Below are 21,530 nucleotides of genomic sequence, written 5' to 3'. Positions count from 1 at the left end.
ACCTCATGCTTACGAGCAATATGTTATATCTTCTCTTCTTTATTAATGATGTCACCAGCCATATTCAAAAATTTATCAGCTATTTTATTATCCATTACGAATGACTTCCGAGATTATTTCAATTAGTCGCTTGCGTTGGAATTTTGTTTCGTCACGATGATCGAAGACGTTAAATGGGTTGACCTTGAGAACCGTGAAACTTTAATTTGACAAATGCGGCGTTGATATATACAGTTTACAAACAAAGAGATATGAAGCCTTCTTCAGCCTCAGGGAACCTTAACCAGAACTAAAAACCTAAATATGAAAAAAATTGCTTCGTAATGCTGACACTACAAAGCAAATTTTTTCACATTTATGACACTCAGTGTTTTTTTATGAGACACGGGGATAAAGGGATAGGAGGCTCATCTGATGATAAGAAATACGTCCGCCGCTCATTGACACTCGCATTGCCAGAGAGCTGACAAGTGCGTTTCGGGCCTTTTTATAATTAGAATTAGTATGACTATTTTCTTGATATTTGTCTGCCAATTCCCATAGGACAAATCTTCAGTATCGTGACTAAATAACGTATACTCTTTCGTATCTTTCGAAGAAATACTTATATTTTATATAGGAAATTTATCTTTTATAAATAATCTATAAATTACATATCAAATATGATCGAAAATAGACTTGACACTAAAAGAAAAAGAGATATAAGCTAGCTAAGTGGTTTTAGTGATAAATGTTACAGTTTACGTAACAGTGTAAGTATACGTGTTTTACAGTATTTATTTAGGTATGATGTTTATTTTATTACGTTGTTAGCCTTTCTGTTTTATTACTACAAATCAGGAGGATAATTAACTTATTTTTCAAACCTCTATAATAAAGATTGTCGTCGTAGAATCAGATAGGGACACCAATAATTAATATATATGGATAAGAGATATTCCTATATCTAGATAAGACCGTTTACTTCTCAGGGATCTCAGTTTATAACCGAACACTATACATTCGATTAGAAAACAAATGCGAGTATTTTGATACTACAGTCATAACTATTTCTCCATAAGGGTGCATAGACGAAGGAGATTTGCATTAATAAGTTGAATCAATAACTTCCAGGAGCATAAAGTTCCTTAATAAATAATTTTTATTTGAATTTATTTATCTTTAAACCAAAAATTATGTTTATAAGGTTCAGTACAGAATAGGTTCTAATTAAAATAAATATGGATACCTAAGTTTAAATTGTTATAACCACAACATACTGAATAAAGTCGATCAAAATTACAGAGTCCCAGTGCGTCTAGTATGGATTCCAATGAAAGTAAAAATACTATACCGGGAGTCGATTCCCAGTTGCAAAGATTCAGTGATGCCCTCAATTCGAGGTTTAGTAAAAGAACTAGGGGATTCTGTGAGCCTCGCTATACCTGGTAAGAAGTTTTTGGTTTTTTAGCAATTAGTTAAAGGGTTTTTTTTATGTAACATGGGTCAAAGGGACAAAAGGCTCATCTGATGTTAAGTGACACCGCCGCCCGTGGACACTCACATTGCAAGATGGCTCACAAGTGCATTGCATTTTAAGAAGTTTTAGTATACTCCTTACTTGAGTGATATTTGTACTTAAATATATAACAAAAACGATTGTACTAAAGATACGATACGACATAGTCAGGCAAAAAAGGTTGATAACCTATTAGTCTATTAAAAAAATACCACGAAACAGATATAGAATATATATATATATATATATATATATATATATATATATTTATATATATTTATTAAGGAACTTTATGCTCCTGGAAGTTATTGATTCAACTTATTAATGCAAATTTCCTTCGTATATATCTCTCTCTGGTATAACAGAAAAAACAGTGGCCTCAGATCTATATATATATAGGAAGAAGAATTCGAATGGGACAATCCTCTCGGCCTTGCAGTCCCAAATCTTTCGGGAGCAGAGGCAAGCCTCGCCCGTGCTGCTTTTAAATGGTGGAGGGCGCCTAGCAATTGACTGCCTGGGCCCTGTCAGGAAGTTGTGGCCTTGCTACATGTACAAGCTGGTAGGAAACGATCGCTGAGCACTGGAAGCTACAGGTGGAATGGCGTCAGATGTAGAGTAGTTTCGTGTGAGAAATATAGATTTTGGTTGAGGATTGCGTTTCTGATAAAAAATATTGTAAACTGATCAGCTTGTTCTGTTGTTGGTGATAACTGTTCAGTAAAATGAAATAAAAGACTTTAAATGCTAGGACACAAAATGAAATTCTCCTACATTTAGCGCTAAGAGAGAAAAAAAGGACAATCAAAACTCGCTAAAGATATTTTAGTATAGTTAGTTCTAACTAGTATGAGTAATGTGCCCAAGAAGGTTAGACTATTCAAACGTTCAATTCGGGCTTGTACCTTCTATGAAAAAAACCAGATGAGTTTCTTTACAACCGTTTAGAACTCAAAGGAACAATTCCTGTTTTATCCAATATATTATTAAATTATTTTATTTAATCAATCGTAATTAATTAAAATTAAAATTAATTTTCATAGCTTATATAGTGAAATTATCAAAGAACAAAACTGTAAATTCATAATCATGACTTTTCATGATTTCCAAAATAATTATTCCTTTGTATTACTGATGGCGATATATATGATATGTCGATTATGAGCTGTACCTACAGATTAAGTATTTATGCACGACTCGATTTGGCATACATAAGTCATAGTCTACATCACTATGTTTACCTTCCCTTAAAGGTCAGCCCAGAAAGAAAACTCCATACGATAACTTCTTTTAAAATTCTTCTACATAAATGTTTCTATCCTGTTCAATCGTGACTTTTGTAATTCTTGTATTTCATGAATCCGTGAGAGTGTTTATTTTATTGATTTGGTTATGCAATTATTTAATATTTATTTTTAGGGTTTTCCTTACTAAAGTCGATTGAAAGAGATCGCTTGTTAGCGATAAGGCCACCCGTAGCTTCCCCTATAAGTTTTGTGTTATTTGTTTTCTTTTAATGTAACGAAGAATAAATAAATAAAATATGTCAAACAAAGGGTACAACATAATCCATATTTGTTCGATAAATCATAATTTTCATAATTAAAACAGTAAGTATTGTGTAAAATAGTGTCAGAAATATAAGCTTAGAAATAACTTTTTATAAAACTAAGGAGTTTAATTAAAAAGGTTACGTTAAAGGTAACGGTTTATTACAGTTTCATACCGTGTCGTTAAAAAAAATTGTATAATACAAATAAATTACTTTTTGTTTTTGCAGGCGACCATACATAGATGAAAATGTGATAGCGTTCTTTAAGGATATAAAAAGTTATCTGCGTTTCGACCGAGACGCGAGGCAGCTCATTTCTAAGTGTACGTATTCCTGTGTGTTCTCCTGTTCTTCTAAACGCCTTCTTTATAAACGGGACACAGCCTGACCCAATAGAACAATTTCTTCCCGAATGTAGACCCAATCATCCGTTCAACCCTGTCCTGATCACATTGTAATAAAGAAACCAATTATTCTTAGGGTCCTTCAAACGGGTAGGAGCCTCACTTGATGTTAACTGGACTATGGACAATCTCAATGGCAGAGGGCTCGCCAGTGCGTTGCCGACTTTTTATGGATTTGTATGCTATTTTCATGGAGGACCCTAAGTAAAATTTGGAATTTGAAATAATTTAATAGACATTTTGAACAAATAAAACTAAATTGTATATTGATGACAATATAAGTTATTATCCTTGTATAAGAAATAAGAATTCTTATCGAAGAATGATAAAAAATAACAATAAAGTGAATATGTAAAAGACATTTTCCATAGATTATGAAATCATTGCATTTATGTTAATAAGCTGAAAAGACAGAACTAATGTAGAAACATCGAAAAGACAATAGAAATCTAGAATTCGTGTTGTCATATTTAGTTCAAACTTTTAAATAATAAATAACATTATCCATGGATTTCCTGATTTACAACTTAGATATTTCGTTTTCAACAGTTGAGTACTAACTTCCCTTAACTCAGAAACAGTTTAAAGTAATTCGTAATCATAATAATCTTGATCTTTGTTTAGTAACCTTATGAAATACACACTTCACGCTAATATACATATAGGCAACCCGGTTCTATATGATAAAATTGAAAATATTTTTAATATTTCTCTATATCACCAGAATGATATCTATGGTTCTATCAAAATTCTATTGCTTATTCAAATCGCTTAACCATAAGTTTAATATATTTATTAGGCTCATGAGGGTAGTCTAATCCTGAATCAGCCAGGTCCTTCCAGGATGCTTCGCAAATACTTTCGAAGCCACAGCTAGCCGCCAATTTCTGTGATGCTGGACCCGTAAATACCGTCGTTGTACCTTTGATCCCATGTGCTTTTGATAGTGGCTCCCTGAAAATATTTTAAATTAATCACACCAGGCGCATTGGCTAAATTGTTACTTACAAATCTATTGCTGAAAAAGTAATATTTGTACATTATAAATTTTGATCTTTAAGATTGGCACATCTAATTTTTTTATTCATATAGGTAAACCAAGTACACTTAAGAACATTAAAAGAAAATATCTTAAATTAATTCTAAATTTACATTTAGGTACTATAAGTTTTCAAGTCTAGGGCGTAGAGCGGTCTAGAAGAACTGGCAAGAAACTCTCCTCCTCTCTTTTTAATCGCCAAGAAGTTTGTTGTAAAAACGAATATCATTTCCATTTAAGGAGTGGTTTATCTTTTGGAGCCTGGTGGGGTAAATTTGTTCTGTTTCGAGTATTATATTGCTTAAAGTCACTATTTGTTTAAAATCCCCCGAACAACCCGCTTCTGTAGCACAAATATGGATTAAGCATCTGCAGTAAGACTCCACAGTAGATACAGTGAAAGTAGCTGGGCATAACGCTGTGAAAGTAGCTGTGATACACAATTTTAACTGTCCTGATCAGATAATAATCCTGTCGGATTTTCTTTACTGATATGCTGCAGAGCTCAGCCTATTCGAAAGTTAATGTGGGCCCTACTGACTTTTTTCTATTGTTATGGGTAGGAATACCCTTTTGTCAATAGATTAGTTCACTGTCCTTTACTTTCAGTTTACCAATATTTTGCTTTACGCTAGTTGTACATGTTTATTCTCATAAAGTAGTAAGTTATTTACATTAAACTAGTTAACTATAGGAGAGATATAATTGTTTACATCGTCCAATAATACATATTTCCTATTCACTTGAAATAGAAGCGAGCGTCGTCAGCAAACAATACCATCTCATGAACTCCGTAGACAAAGATTGGGAGGCCGTTTATGTAAATCAGAAACCAGAAAGGCCCGAGAATCGTGCCTTGGGGGACGCCGATTGACATCTGTGATTCTATTGATATTCTTTCTTTGGATCCTTCCCATTAAATATGAATTCACCATCTTTGCCATCAACGCCATAGTGTTAAAGCTTTTTACAACTCATCAGGACGAACACAGTTAAAGGCCCTTAACAGGTCACAAAAGATGACCTCTCTCTCCATCCATCATGGTTCTTCCGATACGGGCATCGATTGTGGAGCGACTTAGTAAAACCATACTGTTTATTATGCAAGTTTATTTTTTATTAAAATGTAAAAAAAATTGTCTAGCATTATCTTTTTAAAAATTTCGACTTGGTTCTATTGTAAAACAGTGGTACCTTTGTAAAAAACTTTTCAAAAGTAGAAGCAACCTCGGGGTCCGATTTTATTAATTTCCTTTAAGTTAAAACATATAATCTGTTCGTTTCTCAGAAGTATTACCCGATTCTACACGTATTAAGTTTCCAAGTATTTTTCCAATCTATTTTTTTATTTTTGAGCTTAAATATTGTGACGTGCAATTTAGCAATCATTTTTGAAATCAGCCATACATTTCATATAATTTTAACCTTTTTCTGTGTAACTCCTTATTTCCTCAGTCACAGAAACTTGTTTTTTTAGAGACCAATAAGTCTTAAGTAAATTGTTTCTTGAATTCATCAATAAATGACATCTATGACACAAAATGTATCATTGCCAATGAATGCAATGTTTGGTTAAGGACATACCTTATGTCATTTTTCTCCTTAGGAAAGTTTTGGCTATAGGAAAATGTAAACAAAATGATCTTAACAGTGTAAACTACAAACTTTTTCATATAATACTAGAAAATTTGTTTATTTAAATGTCCCGTTCCCTAAAAAATATTATGATTATTACTATTCTTCAAAATAAGATTTTTGACAATGTTTTTCAAAGCGGCATTGGGATAACAGTTGTTTATAAATGTCCTGGTCCCATTTTATAAGAATATTTATACTCCTTTCTTTTGGGTTAATTTTTTCCTTAAACTGAGTGTTACAGCTGCCAGTGAATGTGATGTCTGTAGTAATTTCAGACTGGGTTGGCTTTATAATTGCAAGTTCTTTTAATTTAAATATCTCTGTTTTTTTAAAGTAAAGTGTCAGTTTCATATTTAAATTCAACATTTTCAAATTCAATTAAATGCAACTTAAGTTTATTTTGGAGATGTGTGTTTTGAACTTTTGAATCTTCACAGTTTGTATGTCTACATTGTTTTACAAGTTTCTGTCCGAATTTAGTTTTTACCTAAACTTTTTAATTTATGTGTTGGTGTAGAACCTTAATTACCAATTAATGTATTATATAAATTATTTGTTTGTGTATCTTTTACATTTTGTGAGACTGCCTTAATATATTGTTGATCCTCTAATAGCTGTTTTTCAATAATTGTGATGCTACACAAAGCAACATCATACTCATTGCCATAACTATTAAGTTTATTTAATTCCTGCTGGAGCATATCACATTGATCTTGAAGTGATTTTTGATAAAATAGCAACGAAATTTAGTTTTTACGCTTCCCATTCCTTTCCACCACACAAAAGGTTTTTTCATTTTTTACTTCTCTCTTCTTTCACTTGTTAATTGGGTAAGTACATAATTGCAAGGCTGCTATTCAGTCAGAGCTAATTTAAATTTAGACTATTGCAAAACTGAGCAGTATTTTGTGACGTTTTGTAGTCAGTAAATATAACTTAAATAGAGCCAAATACTCCCCGGGTTTTACGATATTTTAAAGTCCGTCACCCTTGAAGCGTCGAGTTGACGGCCGGTTTTAGTTCCTTGTTTTGCAAGTTCCCGTACAGAAAATACTGTATAATCACTAAATATTATACGCAATTTTTATTTTACCCTAACTTAACCCCTAATTTAAGCGCTTTAAATAAATTGTCTTAAAAAATAAATGCGAGAGCGCAATTGGCTACACCATTGACCTATTTTAAAGTTTTAAACGTTTATACTATTTTTTATCTCATAGACTCACATGTGCGTGTGAGTCTACAATTTTGTCGACCACGATATTAACCAAATTTATTTCTGAGAGCATAATTGAGACTAGCATGTTGCACGTACGGTAAAGGAAAACTTCAAGTCTCGAAGGTCCCCTTGATAACGGGCACAGATTACAAATCGACAAGACGCCGATTTGTACTTAGAAACCAATATTGATCAATAAAACAAATTTATTATACATTGGTCTTAAGTTTAAGTTTATTTTAATTCTTACTATGAATATGTGATACGTTATTAATAGCCTTTCTACCACTGAAAAGTCCAAGATAAATATTTAAATAATAATTTTAACCTCAAATGTATGACTGTGCTTTCAAAACCTACATTGTGGTAAAAGCGAGAAGTACATTATTATTATCAGTAAAGATAAGATAAAACGATAACTGCAGTTTGCATTTTATCAAACAATATGGCGGTCATTTCATTGATATAATTAAATTGCAATAAGGTCAGCATGCTATGGCTAATGTTGCTATTGCCATTCATCACTAAATATAGTTAAAGGTAAATATTTAATAAATTTCTATTTAAATATTATTTAAACTGCAATACCTCGAAAGTTAATAAGTACTTACGATATCTACGTATATTTTGAATTATTTCTATAATTTAGCTGCAGGAAAAAAATCATTTTGATCTAGAAGAGTTCTAATAAATAGAGGATTTTTGAAAATATAATTTTTAAATTAATGGTATATTTTTATATACCTTTTCAATTAAACTGCTAAATCAATATTGCATTGCTGTGGCAGATGTTTTTTTAAAGCGTTGTATACGCAGGAAGCAGAATTAATTAGTCTAAGCTAAATTTATGAGAAGTTACCTAGCAGCCAACAATTTGGCACCAAGCCTTTGTCCTCTGTAGTCTCTTTTTACAACAAGCCCAAACGCATGTAACAGTAAATCCATTTCCAAGTATCTGTGTGGATCTCGCTTGATTTCCACGTACTCTAGCGCTTTAAACACGTTCTTCCATTTCTCACCTTTGATCTGAAAAAGAAAAGGAAATTATTATTAACGCTTACTTATTGCAAACGGATAATAGGTAGTTGTTGTTATTGTCACAAATTCACAATCAAAATGTATTTATTCATGTTTGTAACTATGTATACTAATGTTCTTATTAAAAAAAATTAATAATAAAAAATAATGTAATAAACGCATAGCCTAGAAATTGTAACCACCCCCTTGTATAAAGAGATAACAAAACAACATTTCACTATTAGATATATTAAAGGATATAAAATCTTAACAATAAAAAAATGTTTACATCTAATAAAAGATAACAAAAATTAGAAGTGTAAATCAGAAGGCAATGCAATTCATAGATAGATTCATAGATTTTTCAGATCTGTAAAATCGTGGGACCTACCTTTGGTTGAAAGTCGTTATTATACGTTTTGCGTTTAGTTTTGTAGAATGTATAAAGAATATTATGCCTTGTAAACTTTATAAAGTCAAATTAAACGATTATATGAGCCCGTTTAACCGAAATAAAACCGTATATAATAGTTAAAAAAGAACTTTAAAATTAGATAATTTACTTAGTTTGTATGTATTAAAAATTTATATTTCTCTGTGTATTAGTTTTTGAGATTGGCATTATCTTGTAGGATAAAGTGAAATAATATAAGAAAAAAGTAATATAGTATCCATACCATATAACTACTAATACAAAAAAATATATTTTAAAAGGTATGTTGAGCGACTTGTATCGACTTTTATAAATATCGTCATGCCAGATTATGATGGGGGAAAATTCATGCAAGTAGGAAAGAAAAACTAAAAAATGACCAAAAGGTACTACTTTGAAATTGTAAATACTTTGTATTAGCCGCCTCACGAAATAAACGAATTACTATTTTATCTTATTAAAAGGCAATAAGGCATACTCATACTTAGTGACAGGCCCTTACAGACAAACATGACATTCGTAATGGAGGAAAAAAAACATAATATCAAGAAAAAATATTAAAAATGATATCAATGTGTGATGGGATCAACTGTCGGCCATCAGATACTCTTTGCTTAAACGCAATCTGGAATGATCGGTCATGGGTATCTAGAGGATAAACCGATACAGTAATTCTAAATTCAGTCAAAAGGCTGAGGCAATTAATCTTATTCATAAACATCTCAAACGGCAAGGATTTATTACTAAGTTTTCTACGATTCTCCAAAGAGAAAATGTTAAAATGGTGTTAACTGTTGAAATGCCGATCCAATCAGCGCGTGCGTAGTGCATAGTCATGAGAGGAATGTATAACGCGACTCATCGAAAACAGAAAGCCATGCCAGATCTCGCAGAAACCAATATCTATATAGAACATGTAGGGAAGAGGTAGATATAGAGAGAGTTTTGTAGCAACTTGTAGTAACTTGCAAAGAGGTTTCATTCATAATTTCAGTAGTTACCTCTTTAAGATTGATGTCTAAAGACCCTGGCGACTGAAACCAATTAATATGAACAATAAAATCAATTTTCGCAATAACATGTCTAACCCTTATATTTTTTATAATACTAACCTCAACATCTGGAAAAGTATCTCCAGCAGACATGACGACGCACACGTTTAAAGCTACCAGAGTCTTCTTACCATCTACGCAGGTGTAGAGCGCAAGACTCATCCTCTGCGCTATACAGGGCACCCAGAACTTCTTCATACCCTCGATGCTTTCTTCATCTTCCGAAAGCTCTGTGTAAATGACGAAAATTTATTTATAATAAATTAATTTTATCAATAACATAAATCGTGAATCAACATTTCCTAAATAAGAAAGTAATAGAACTTAGTCTTAACTACGACGTCGACTGTATTAAAAAGGTCACAGCCTCTCGAAAGCCAATGGAGGGGCCGACACATTTCTGTGCCATCATTAGTCATTCTTAAAACACTGTTACAATTATTGTTTTGATGTAATTGCTAATTGAACCCCGAGTTCATCACAACCTCTGCGTAATCCGCTGAGACTGAGACGGTTAGAGAGCAAAAATGTATTATCTGACCTGATTTACTTATTTTATCGACTCAAATTTAAAGATAAGTTACATTTGATTCATTTTTATAGCATAATCTAGGCATAAGAAAGTAAAATACCTCCTCTACCCTAAATTACATGACTTACTGCTTAAGGAGCAAAGAATTTCATCAGTACAAAGATGTGCCAATAAAATGTCAAGTGCCTCTTCATCGTCTTTCGGGTCCAAGTCCTGGACAATCCACTCCTGGCCGTCAGCCTCCCATTTATTCCAAACTCGAGGACACGATGCGTCCCAATTTCTTTTAAAAGGCATCTATAAATTTATATATAATATTTTAGATTCGTTGCAGAAGTTTCAACTTAAATGTAATAATCAAATGTAATTGCACCTGCTCAAGCTACATAGAGGTTTTACGCCTTCCAGAAAATAAAATTTAAAAATAGCTTTTTGCGGAGAATGTAGGTACATATTGAGTATGATTTTGCATATATGTATATTTTGTATTCATTCATAAAGTTTTTATCTTTAGATATCTTTGTTATTGCCTAATTGGCTAAACACCGTAAATCTAGATTGTAGTATAGACTATATTTACAAAAATGTACTAAAAAACTTAATTTTTTGTTTAAATCGTTTATTTAATTCTGCAAAGCCTAATTTGTACGAATATGATATGTAGAGGATAAAATTGATGGCACCCAATAGCAAATTCCAATGTTTACCATGCTTTGGCGCATGCGCGGTAGTGTAATTGTTTTCGGCGCGAGAAAGAAATATTATTGCTGACGAAATGCAAAACCGTGATTAATGTGTCTTTTATAAGGACTAAACTGGTAAATTATTATTATATTATGTCCTGATTAATTTATTTTAATAGTCCAACGCGGTTACACTAAGCTAATTTAAAATTCACTGTAGTAGGTAATCATTGTAACGAATGTCTATTTCATGTTTATTGCATATATTGCCATAATTTAGGACTGTCATCATATCCGCATGCCTTTTCATAATATGAGAAAGTTTTTTTATAGTATATGTGTTTACTTAGGGATATTTTCCATATAGAAACGTTAATAAATAGAATTATTGAATGAAATATATAGCAAGGAAACTTTAATATAAATGAATCATTGAGTTGGTATTGATTTAATTGTATTTAGTGAGGCGTACCGTCTGGTGTAAGCAATGACCACTCATTTAATTTTCATTTATTATTATATCAACTAAATATGCCATATTATTTTTAACAATTTGATAAATGTCTATTCTATAAAATAATATTATTTAAATAATGGTAATATGACAATTATATTGCTGTTATATTACGAGTATACTAAAATGTCAGTAAAAGTAATAATATCCGTATTATTTCATCATCTATAAACAAAGATGCATAATAAAAGCTCGATTTTTTTTTATATGTTTAGGAACTTATAGTATAGTACAGTTTCTACTTACTTTAAACTATATAGGCGACTTAATTCACGTATTGCCACAGATTGAATAATCGTATGTGAATGTTGACTATAGTTGTTGTATAATGAACTTATCATAAACACTAGACGATAGTGTCACGCGACTGCTATTCTACTATTAATAAACAATAAGACGACCAGCTCGAGATAGGACCTTGAACAGATACAAAACATCGTAAGGCCGTTTGTAAAGGTAATACTGCGATTCATTGCCGTTTCGTTACAGAGTATAAATTTATTTAATGTTGTAAAGTGGTATTGTATATCTTCTAGGGTTAAGATCTTTTTTACGTACATTTTTGTTTAAATAATTTAGTACATAGTTAGTATATAATTTCTAAGTAGAGTAAATGAAAACATCTCCTAAGATGACATTAAATGCTTAATTTATTAGAATACATTTTATATATGTATCTACTATAGTTTTAGATTAGTTATATATTTTATATAATTGGACACAAAGAAAAACACTATACATCATGACAAAATCACAGGTTTTATATAAGAAATGGGGAAAACTATGGAGCTGCCAACGTTCCGTCGAGTAATTCACATAAACTATAAATATTTCATAAAAGCAAAAACAAGAATGGTTATTTGTGTGTTGTGAGGGTAGTTACTATATGTAAGATATTAGAAATTAAATTTTCCAAATTTAAAATTATCAGCCGATGGCAGAGCAAAGTGAAGCGTGTATGACTTGAAGTTCGTTTGAGTTTCTGAGAATCGTCAAGCAAATTTCCTCAATTACGTGTTAAGATCTTTCCCCTTGCGATAACCTTCAAATCCAACAGTTTATTTCAATTCAATTAAATTAATCAATTGACATTAGTTCATTGACGCTAAATGCTCATTAATATCGTTTTCAAATCATAGGCTGTGTTACGGACAACGAACAATGCAATGTAGAAAGCTGGTGAAAGAAGCTGGCAGTGAGATATTGTTCTAGAAAAAGGTCGGCGGGTGCGCAGATAGCCGAAGTGTTATTTGTATACTTGTTGTGGACGTTAGTCATAAATCTTGCATCGCCATGTAATTTTGTTTGACCACCGCTAACGTTCGACCAATAAACGGAATATTTACAATTTCACAGTTTCATTTCTCGAAACAGCGTTGGCGGTTCAGGCTGAGCCATCGTACGCTTACAAGTTGTATACCAATGAAAAAAACCAGTAACACTTTAAATCTGACAAACCTCAAATTTCAAATGTGTATATTTCGTGATCATTGTTTTTTTTAAATAGACAAGACTTTTTGATTTATTCGATTTACACGATTTTTTCCTTCACCGTACGAGCGAGTGTAAAATGTGCACCTGTGAAAGTCCGTTAGAGCCAGCTGAGAGCTACTAGGCCAACACTGCTTTTTTTATGTAATAGCAGGCAAACGGGCAAGAGGCTCACCTGATGTGAAGCGATACCGCCGCCCATGGACACTCACATTGCCAGAAGGCTCGCAAGTGCGTTGCCGGCCTTTCAAGAATTGGTACGCTCTTTTCTTGAAGGACCCTAAGTCGAATTGGTTCGGCAATACTTCAGTGGGCAGCTGGTTCCACATAGTGCTGGTGCGCGGCAAAAACTGCCTTAGAAAACGCTCAGTTGTGGAACGACGGACGTCGAGGTGATACGGATGGTATTTTGTATTTTGCCTTGACGTCCGATAATGAAACTCAGCTGCGGGTATTAGACCGAACAACTCTTCTGAACACTCCCCATGGTAAATGCGGTAGAAGATGCAGAGGGACCCAACATCTCTACGCAACGCCAAGGGATCAAGCCGCACGGAAAGTGATTGGTCGTCGACGATTCGAACCGCTCTTCGTTGTTGCAAGCGGTGGCCCGGAGTGAAGTACCGTCTCGCATTGCTGAGCACACCAAGTTTTTTGGAGGCTAATTTAGCCTTCCCTTCCAAATGACCGCGAAACTGGACGTTATTCGATATGTCAACGCCCAATATTCCGATGTTAGCTGAGGCTTTAAGGAGAGTGCCTTCAAAGAGGGGAGTAGCGACAAAGGGAGTTTTTTTAGCGGAAAACGCGCATACTTGTGTCTTCTTGGGGTTAAATTGGACTAGATTTAGTCTACCCCAGTCCGAGACTCCACGTAAAAGAGTTTCGACTTCAGACACAAGTTTGTTCCGGCACTCATCAACAACAGCCCGAGAAATACCTGCCCGGCCCGTGTAAAAGGTATCCCCAGTGCTGTCGTCCGCATAGCAATGAAGGTTGCTAAGTTGCAACATATCATTAATATGCAGAATAAACAGGGTCGGGGATAGGACACAGCCTTGTGGGACACCAGCATTGACGGGTTTAAGGTGGAGGAGGAGCATGCTCCGTCGATGACGACCTTAATGCTCCGATCAGCGAGAAAGCTGGAAATCCAGTTGCATAATTTCTCGGGGAGCCCATAGGCTGGAAGCTTCGAGAGCAGTGCTCTGTGCCACACCCGATCGAAGGCTTTCGCTATGTCCAAACTTACCGCCAGCGCCTCCCCCTTGGACTCAATTGCCTCTGCCCACCTATGTGTAAGGTATACAAGGAGGTCACCAGCTGAGCGACCACGACGAAAGCCGTACTGAGAATCGCTAATCAGCTGGCTGCCCTCTAGATACCTCAAGAGCTGGCCGTTAATAATGGTTTCCATTATTTTGGAGAACAAGGAGGTTATTGCGATTGGGCGATAGTTGGACGGATCAGAGCGATCGCCTTTTTTAGGGATCGGATGTATCAAAGCTGTCTTCCAGCACTTCGGAACAGTGTTGAGGGAGTACAGGTACCGGAAAAGGCGCGTTAGGACCGGAGCCAACTCAGGAGCACAAGTACGCAGCACAATTGGGGGGATGCCATCAGGCCCGCTCGACTTATGGGTGTCCAGGGAAAATAAATGATTACGGATAGCACGTTGCCGGAATGTAACTTCAGGCATCGTAGTATCACACCGCAATAATGTCGGTGGTTCCTTCCCCTGATCATCCAAAGTTGAGTTCGACGCAAAGAGACAGCCTAGAAGATCGGCCTTCTCTTTTGCAGTATGGGCCAGTGAGTCATCCTCCCTATGCAGTGGTGGAATAGAGGGCTGACAGAAATTCCCTTGGACAGCTTTGGCAAGAGACCAGAAGGCTCGAGTTCCCGAAGGAAGGTGGGCCAATTTCTCACCAAACCTGGCAATATGCTCTGACTTTGCCTTAGCGATTTCCCGTTTGAAGGACCTAGAGGCTGAATTGTATGCTTTTTTACGTTCGCCGATAGCCGCATCACAGGATGTCGCCGCTTCTGCCCAGGCTTTATAGCATTCACGCTTACGGCGCAAAGTCTCTTTGCACGAACGCCTAAACCAAGGCTGGGACTTGCCACCGACCGGCACCGCAGAGAATGGAATAAAAAGTTCCATGCCCTGCAGGACCACATCAGCGACAGAGTCAGCGACGGCATCCGGAGTACTCAACGAAAAGCAAATGGGCCGCCAAGGGTAGGACGCAAAAAAAGACCGCATCCCGTCCCAATCTGCTGACTTATAGTGCCACACACGGCGACAGCCCGCAAAGCTAGGCCGTAAAGGGCGCGTGAGCGGCACAATGCTCCGTACCACACAATGATCTGATGAACCCAATGGCGGGTCAACAGAGACTTGGTAGGTCTCCGGATGTGAAGTCAGCAGAAGGTCCAACAAAGAAGGTTTATGACCATTCACATCTGGTATTCGCGTAATCGCAGGGACCATTTGCGTCAAGTCGTAGACTAAAAAGTCGTGAAAGGATCTTCCCGCGTGATCGGTGGTTTCAGAGCCGAGCCAATCGGCATGGTGGGCGTTAAAATCGCCAAGTATCACGATTTCAGCGGTAGGAATCCTTTCGAGCAGGGAATCTGTAGCCATTTGGATGTGCTCAATGAGTCGGTCAGTTTCGGTATTTCCGCTATGGGACCTATACAGGCATGCGTAGAATCGCGGATGGTCATCGCAGTCTACGCGCAGCCAGAGGTTAGATAGGTCCCTTCCTTCAAGCGTCCCGAGGCGACGAGAACAGATATCCTCTCTGACGTACGCGCAAACTCCAGCCCGCGGCACAAATGAATGTTCCAATTTGCACCCCGGGTAGGAGAGGTAAGAAGTATCAGCCGGGGAGGAAATCTGAGTCTCGGTAAGAAAGAGCAAGGCCGGCTTCGCAGTCTCTAAATGATAGTGGACAGCGTGGATGTTGGAGTTGAGCCCCCTAATATTTGTGAAATCCACGGTGAGTGTGGATGGGGGTGCCTTTGTTGGATTGCTCCGTTTGCCCCGAGACCGATATTTTTTTTTTTTAAAGAGCGCAGAATTGCCCCCCCCAGAATACGAAGGGCAGCCTGTGCGTCCACCACCGGGTGCTGAGTGTCCCGGTGGTGGACGCCCAGAGGGGGATTCTCCACCGCAAGCGCGTGTGGTACCCCCCTGGGGTAGATTCTGATTCTTCTGCACCTTCATATTTCTTGTAGAGGGGGGGGGATGGGCTCCGGGAATCTTTCTCACCGCACGAAACGCGAGTACAAGAAGGCGAACCTTTTGTATCACTTTACGCCGGTTTTCTGAAAGACAGTGGTACTACCCCGGTCGTGCCTGCCCGTTTGGCTGAAGCCAGGAGGCAACAGCATGGCACTCCCACTGCTCCTTCTGTACCAAAATATTGGCTTATTAAAAGTGTTTAACCATGAGTTTTATATACGTATTAGGTTCAGGAGGATAATCCAGTCCTGAGTCAGCTAGTTCTTTCAAGGACACTTCGCAAATGCTGACGAATCCACATCTAGCGGCCAAGATTGGTGATGCTGGGCCTGAAAATACCGTAGTAGTACCTTTTACTCCAAGTAACTTACACAGCGGCTCCCTGGAAATATTTCAATTTAAAAAAAAATATTAAACGTGTTAGATCAGTTGTAGTCAGGGAGAGTCTAGCGCCTAAGTTCCTTTAAGGAAGTATTATTTAAATGTGTGGTACCCATGAAAACTAATTAATGAGACAATAATTGCTGATACTAAACTCAAGATTATGTATAATGCTTGTTCGCGCTAAATCGGTGTCAATCAAAGAAGGATGACAATTGTCGATTTGACTTTGACACACGAACCGGAGATGGTAGGTGGTGCCCCGGCGTAATGGCGCAAGGGAGTTAAATTTTAACCGCTGTCGCGTGCGCACTAAATATATACTGCATACCATTTAATTTTTTTTATTCCTCATTGAAGGATCTAGTGTTTGGAGGGAGATACGCCACCGTTGATGGTAAGTGCTAGTCTTAGTCTTATCGATTATTGGATTTCTTTTTTTATTATAGTGATACGCGACAGCCGAACCAGCGCATATTATTTCACCGAGGGAAGGGAGCATCCTGGACATAGCTTCCGGATACCCAGGCCCACACAATGCTACTAAGGAAAAGTAGGACCAAGGGACTAGGTTAAGATAATCAGCTGGTATACGAATTGGAATTTACCTAGCAGCCAACAGTTTGGCACCAAGTTTATAACCTCTGTACTCCCTCTTCACAACAAGCCCAAACGCATGTAAAAGAGTATCCAATTCTAAGTATTTGTGTGGATCTCGTTTGGTTTCAACATACTCCATCCCATAATACACGTTTTTCCACTTCTCACCTGTAATCTAAAATAATGTCAAAATGGTAAATGACGTTACTACGTATTTGCTTAATATATTTATATAGAAGTTATTATATGTATACCTCAACATTGGGAAAAGTGTCTCCAGCAGACATAACGATGCACAGGTTTAAAGCTACCAGAGTCTTTTTACCATCTACCCAGGTGTAACAACCTAAAGTCATCCTCTGTGCGATGCAAGGGACACAAAATTTTCTAATACCTTCTACGCTTTCTTTGTCTTCAGTAAGCCCTACAATAAAAATCCCAATATTAAATGAAATATAGAAATTATTTTTAATAGTAACTACAACGTAACTAATGTAATAATTAAACATAACCTAAAACATGAATGGTATATGTAATTTTTAGTATTGTATTTTACTTTCTTTATTGTCTTTTTTGATACTTTTGATATTTAACACCTTTTGTCTTCAGTCACCGTGACCACGCACGCTGAAAAGCACGCGAAACGTCGGTAAAAAAAATTTAGAATTATGTAAATAATTATAAGTTTTAATAATAATACATAGCTTTAATCCGATCAAAAAGTGTTTTTCTTATATGTAGTTTTTATGAAATATGAGTATTATGAAGTAGATATTTAGACTTACTACTTAAAGAGCAAAGTAGTTCATCATTACAAAGATGTTCTACTAAAATCTCAAGTGCCTCTTCATCATCATTTGGGTCCAAGTCCTGAACAACCCACTCTTGGCCATTAGCCTCCCATTTATCCCAAACGCGAGGAGAAGATTTGTCCCAATTTCTAGTAAATGGCATCTGAAAGAAATATTATTTTGGTATTCATTTTTGCAACATACTTTGTGGAATCCACTAAGCTTCTGATCCATACGTCAAAGCAAAAATGCTTTATGATAAATCACTAAAGCGTGTTTGAAAATATCCGTTAGGATTTAAAGGATTGTAAGGACTTAAAGTCAAGACTTTGATCAAGATCTAAAGATATATTATTTTTGTAATCTTGAGTATATGTATTATTGATGACACTTATTCTTAATACTGGTCAAATTCATTTATTTTAATGGCTTAAACTAAAATATAGTTACTTATTAGTGAGCTTTTGATAAGGGATAACAGGAAAAACGATTAAAGTATTAGAGTTATTATTCTATTATTATCTACAAATATTATATTCTTATACATATTACGGCCTTGGCCTGATTTTTTTTATTCATGTTTTATAAAAGTTATATAGGTGTTTGCTTAAAATATTAATTATAATAAATCTTAAGCAATTGATCATTAAAAATATGATTTTTCATAGCCATAATTATCGTATTAAATAAAAATCTATATACCTAAAAGTTAAGTTATAAAATTAAAACTTAACGATAATAATATATTTTTCTAATGGCAAGGTACAACGTAATAAGGAATAGTTGCACCACCTCTTTGCTATGTTTCCTCCCCCCTTCCGCGCATGCGCCGTCAAGTTGGGTTTTGGCGCCATCTGGCGCTTTGGATATGCAATGAATTGGGATTATTATAAAATGTTATGATAATAGTGAACTGAGGAATAAAATTACTTCGGCATTCTTTTCGATATGGCGACGAACAAGTACTTATATTCATTAGTTACCAATCTTATCTTTTATAAAAGATTATGTGTCTATCTATTGTGGAGCTATCTAAAAATAGCATTTCAAGTGTCCAAAATATATTTATTAGAGTATTTATTTAGGTACTCTATTTGTTTTATTACGTTGTTAGCCTTTCTCATCTACACTGTTACTACAAATCAGGAGGCTAATTAGAAATATTCGTAACCATGGTTACCATTACTTTTAGATAGACATGTAATAAGACCGTAATATTTCTTAAGAGATCTCAGCTTATGACCGAAATACTATATATTCAATTCGAAAATAAATAAAGCGAGTAATTTAATACCCCAGTCTTAAGTATCTCTCCACAAGGGTCCATAGACGAAGGAGATTTGTAATAACGTCCCTGAGTATAAAGTCCCTAAACAAATTTGTAATATATTTATTTAATTACCTTTAAAATATGCGACTCAATTGCCTAACAGCCGCTAACTGCTAACCACTTTATTAATCAGTTTATCTCAATAACTACAACAATCTTACTTGACTGGTACCCGACTATTGATAAACTCAAGCCAGGTTAACTATACATATTATGACATTGAATAAAACTTCGTAAGGGTGATTACAAAAGATGCACTGCGCTTATACTACAAAATATAAACTATTTTACTTAAGAGTAAGGCTTAATATCCCCCTGGATGTTGCAGATGAGGGCAATACAGATCCTCCATTGTATTTCGTCGAGATTTTCATTTGCAACGGTTCCATGCCAGGTTTATTAAGGACGCTTCAGAAAAGATCGTTATAAAGTTTTGCAAAAGACGCGTTAGCCATTTTAAATTCGATGGATATGTATGGACATTTTCTTGAATGAAATTGATCATATACGTGGGAAACACTGACGTGTAACTTATATACGTGGTAACTTAGAACTGGCCAGTTAGAAACATTGCTAATGTTTTTTTTTTAAATTCGTATAAAATTGAATTTAAATTTTAGCACCCTTTTGTAACCATTTTTTGTGAATTGGCGGCAAATCTAAAACTCTTGCTACACGTGAAAATAAACCTAACGCGTGAAAATATTCGTTCAATGATTTATTATGACTTTCGTTGTGGGTTTACTCAACAACAAAGCTATGATAGGTTGCGATTAGCATTTATTAATGAAGCCGCATCTCGTGCCACTATTTAAAATTTAAGTTTAACGAGTTTAAGCGTGGACGTAGCAATCTCAATGATGACTCGCGTTAGGAACGTCCTTTAACAGCGACTACTGAAGGTAACATCAGTGCAGTGCGACGCATGTTAGAAAAAGATAAGGGAGTGCCCTTTCAGCAGATACGGGCAAGACTAGGCATTGGTATGAGTCAATTTCAAAAAAATATGACACAAACATTTAGGCGTCAGGAAGCTTTGTACCAGATGCATTCCCCATACTTTAACCGACGACCAGAAACACCTTCGCATGGACTGATGTCGCCCAATAAGTTCAATGGCGGTGACTCCGATGCTGTATTTGACATCGTCACAGGTGATGAAAGCTGAATATATTGCTCCGAACTCGAAACCAAATCACAATCAGCTCAGTGGGTGTTTCCTTTCGAAGATCGGCCAACTAAGGTAAAGAGAGGAAGAAGTCAAGGAAAAAAATGATTGCCTTATTCGTTGGTCGGAAAGGTCATTTAGCGACATTTGTGCTAGAAGATAGAAGGACATCTACAGAATGTTACTGCAGACTGGTATGTTTGCCGGTTGTTTTGGAAAAAAATCGACAGCAGCGCCCTTGAAGCCGAATCCTCATTCACCGACGATGTGTAGAGTGGAACAGAGATTACTTCGAAAAATTATAAAAGTATTGGCAACTTTCTACATTAAGCCGTTATTCATTTTCTAAACATTGTCAGTGTTACCTAGGTATAGTGAATTTCTGTGCGACGAATTGAAAAGTGTATACAAATGTGTATGAGTTGCCTTACAATTTACATAAATAACACGTTCATCATTTTAGTATATAGAGCAATTGTTATTTAATTCTACCGCTCATAAATGTTTGACAACCATACAATTTATTAACAAAACATTAATTCCCGAATTATACTAAATAATTGGAAAGATAGTCTATTCCGACGGTTACATATCACATAAATTTTATTACTAAAAATAAATTCTTTCAAAAATTTACGCGCGGGAAATCCATACATAAGAAGCGTAAGAAAAGGAACGTAGGTAAGTTTGTTTTAAGTTGTATACTGTGTCAAATAAAGCGTAAAATACATACAAACGTAATTATTTAATGTTTAATAAAGATAATATATATAGAACGACGTCGAATACTTCATCGGGTTGCAAATTAAAATTTGAAATTCGAGACGTAAGCTGGCATTGAGTACATGATGTCACCAATAATTTATCATCTATTTCATTACTAGAATTACTTTGCATAGGACATCCGAGATTATTTCTATTGGTCTCTTGCGTTGGAA

The 21,530-nt window shown here is 35.5% G+C and overlaps 2 protein-coding genes across 4 annotated transcripts; both read right to left on the bottom strand.

Moving 5' to 3' along the window:
* Positions 1-3,183: 3,183 nt before the first annotated feature.
* LOC123709051 lies at positions 3,184-12,916 on the bottom strand. Of its 3 annotated transcripts, none has more exons than XM_045660141.1 (6): positions 11,828-12,916; positions 10,513-10,681; positions 9,913-10,082; positions 9,802-9,834; positions 8,237-8,376; positions 3,184-4,408 (listed from the first exon to the last, which is right to left on the bottom strand). In XM_045660141.1, the coding sequence occupies exons 2-6, from the start codon at positions 10,679-10,681 to the stop codon at positions 4,213-4,215; spliced, it is 708 nt and encodes a 235-aa protein (XP_045516097.1). In that variant the 5' UTR covers positions 11,828-12,916; the 3' UTR covers positions 3,184-4,212. The 3 variants fall into 3 exon arrangements, with proteins under 3 accessions (XP_045516097.1, XP_045516096.1, XP_045516099.1); XM_045660140.1 differs by having other exon boundaries at positions 3,186-4,408; positions 8,210-8,376; XM_045660143.1 differs by lacking the exon at positions 9,802-9,834 and having other exon boundaries at positions 3,188-4,408; positions 8,210-8,376.
* A 124-nt stretch (positions 12,917-13,040) lies between these two features.
* Positions 13,041-19,598, bottom strand: LOC123709053. Its single transcript, XM_045660145.1, has 6 exons — positions 19,497-19,598; positions 18,089-18,257; positions 17,558-17,727; positions 17,312-17,478; positions 16,487-16,704; positions 13,041-13,208 (listed from the first exon to the last, which is right to left on the bottom strand). The coding sequence occupies exons 2-5, from the start codon at positions 18,255-18,257 to the stop codon at positions 16,512-16,514; spliced, it is 699 nt and encodes a 232-aa protein (XP_045516101.1). The 5' UTR covers positions 19,497-19,598; the 3' UTR covers positions 13,041-13,208; positions 16,487-16,511.
* Between the last annotated feature and the right edge of the window lie 1,932 nt (positions 19,599-21,530).

The sequence above is a fragment of the Pieris brassicae genome, chromosome 4 (genome assembly GCF_905147105.1).
Source record: "Pieris brassicae chromosome 4, ilPieBrab1.1, whole genome shotgun sequence".
In the NCBI taxonomy this organism is placed as follows: Eukaryota; Metazoa; Arthropoda; class Insecta; order Lepidoptera; family Pieridae; genus Pieris; species Pieris brassicae.
This window is presented reverse-complemented; position numbering and strand designations above follow the sequence as displayed.

Coding starts and splice junctions, on each gene's coding strand:
- LOC123709053 (XM_045660145.1), bottom strand. CDS start 18,257: ATGCCATTTACTAGAAATTGGGACAAATCTTCTCCTCGCGTTTGGGAT. Junction 17,728..18,088: donor ACTACTTTGCTCTTTAAGTA/GTAAGTCTAAAT, acceptor TTTTTATTGTAG/GGCTTACTGAAGACAAAGAA. Junction 17,479..17,557: donor ACACTTTTCCCAATGTTGAG/GTATACATATAA, acceptor ACATTATTTTAG/ATTACAGGTGAGAAGTGGAA.
- LOC123709051 (XM_045660140.1), bottom strand. CDS start 10,681: ATGCCTTTTAAAAGAAATTGGGACGCATCGTGTCCTCGAGTTTGGAAT. Junction 10,083..10,512: donor AATTCTTTGCTCCTTAAGCA/GTAAGTCATGTA, acceptor TCATTTACACAG/AGCTTTCGGAAGATGAAGAA. Junction 4,409..8,209: donor GCCAAATTGTTGGCTGCTAG/GTAACTTCTCAT, acceptor AAATATTTTCAG/GGAGCCACTATCAAAAGCAC.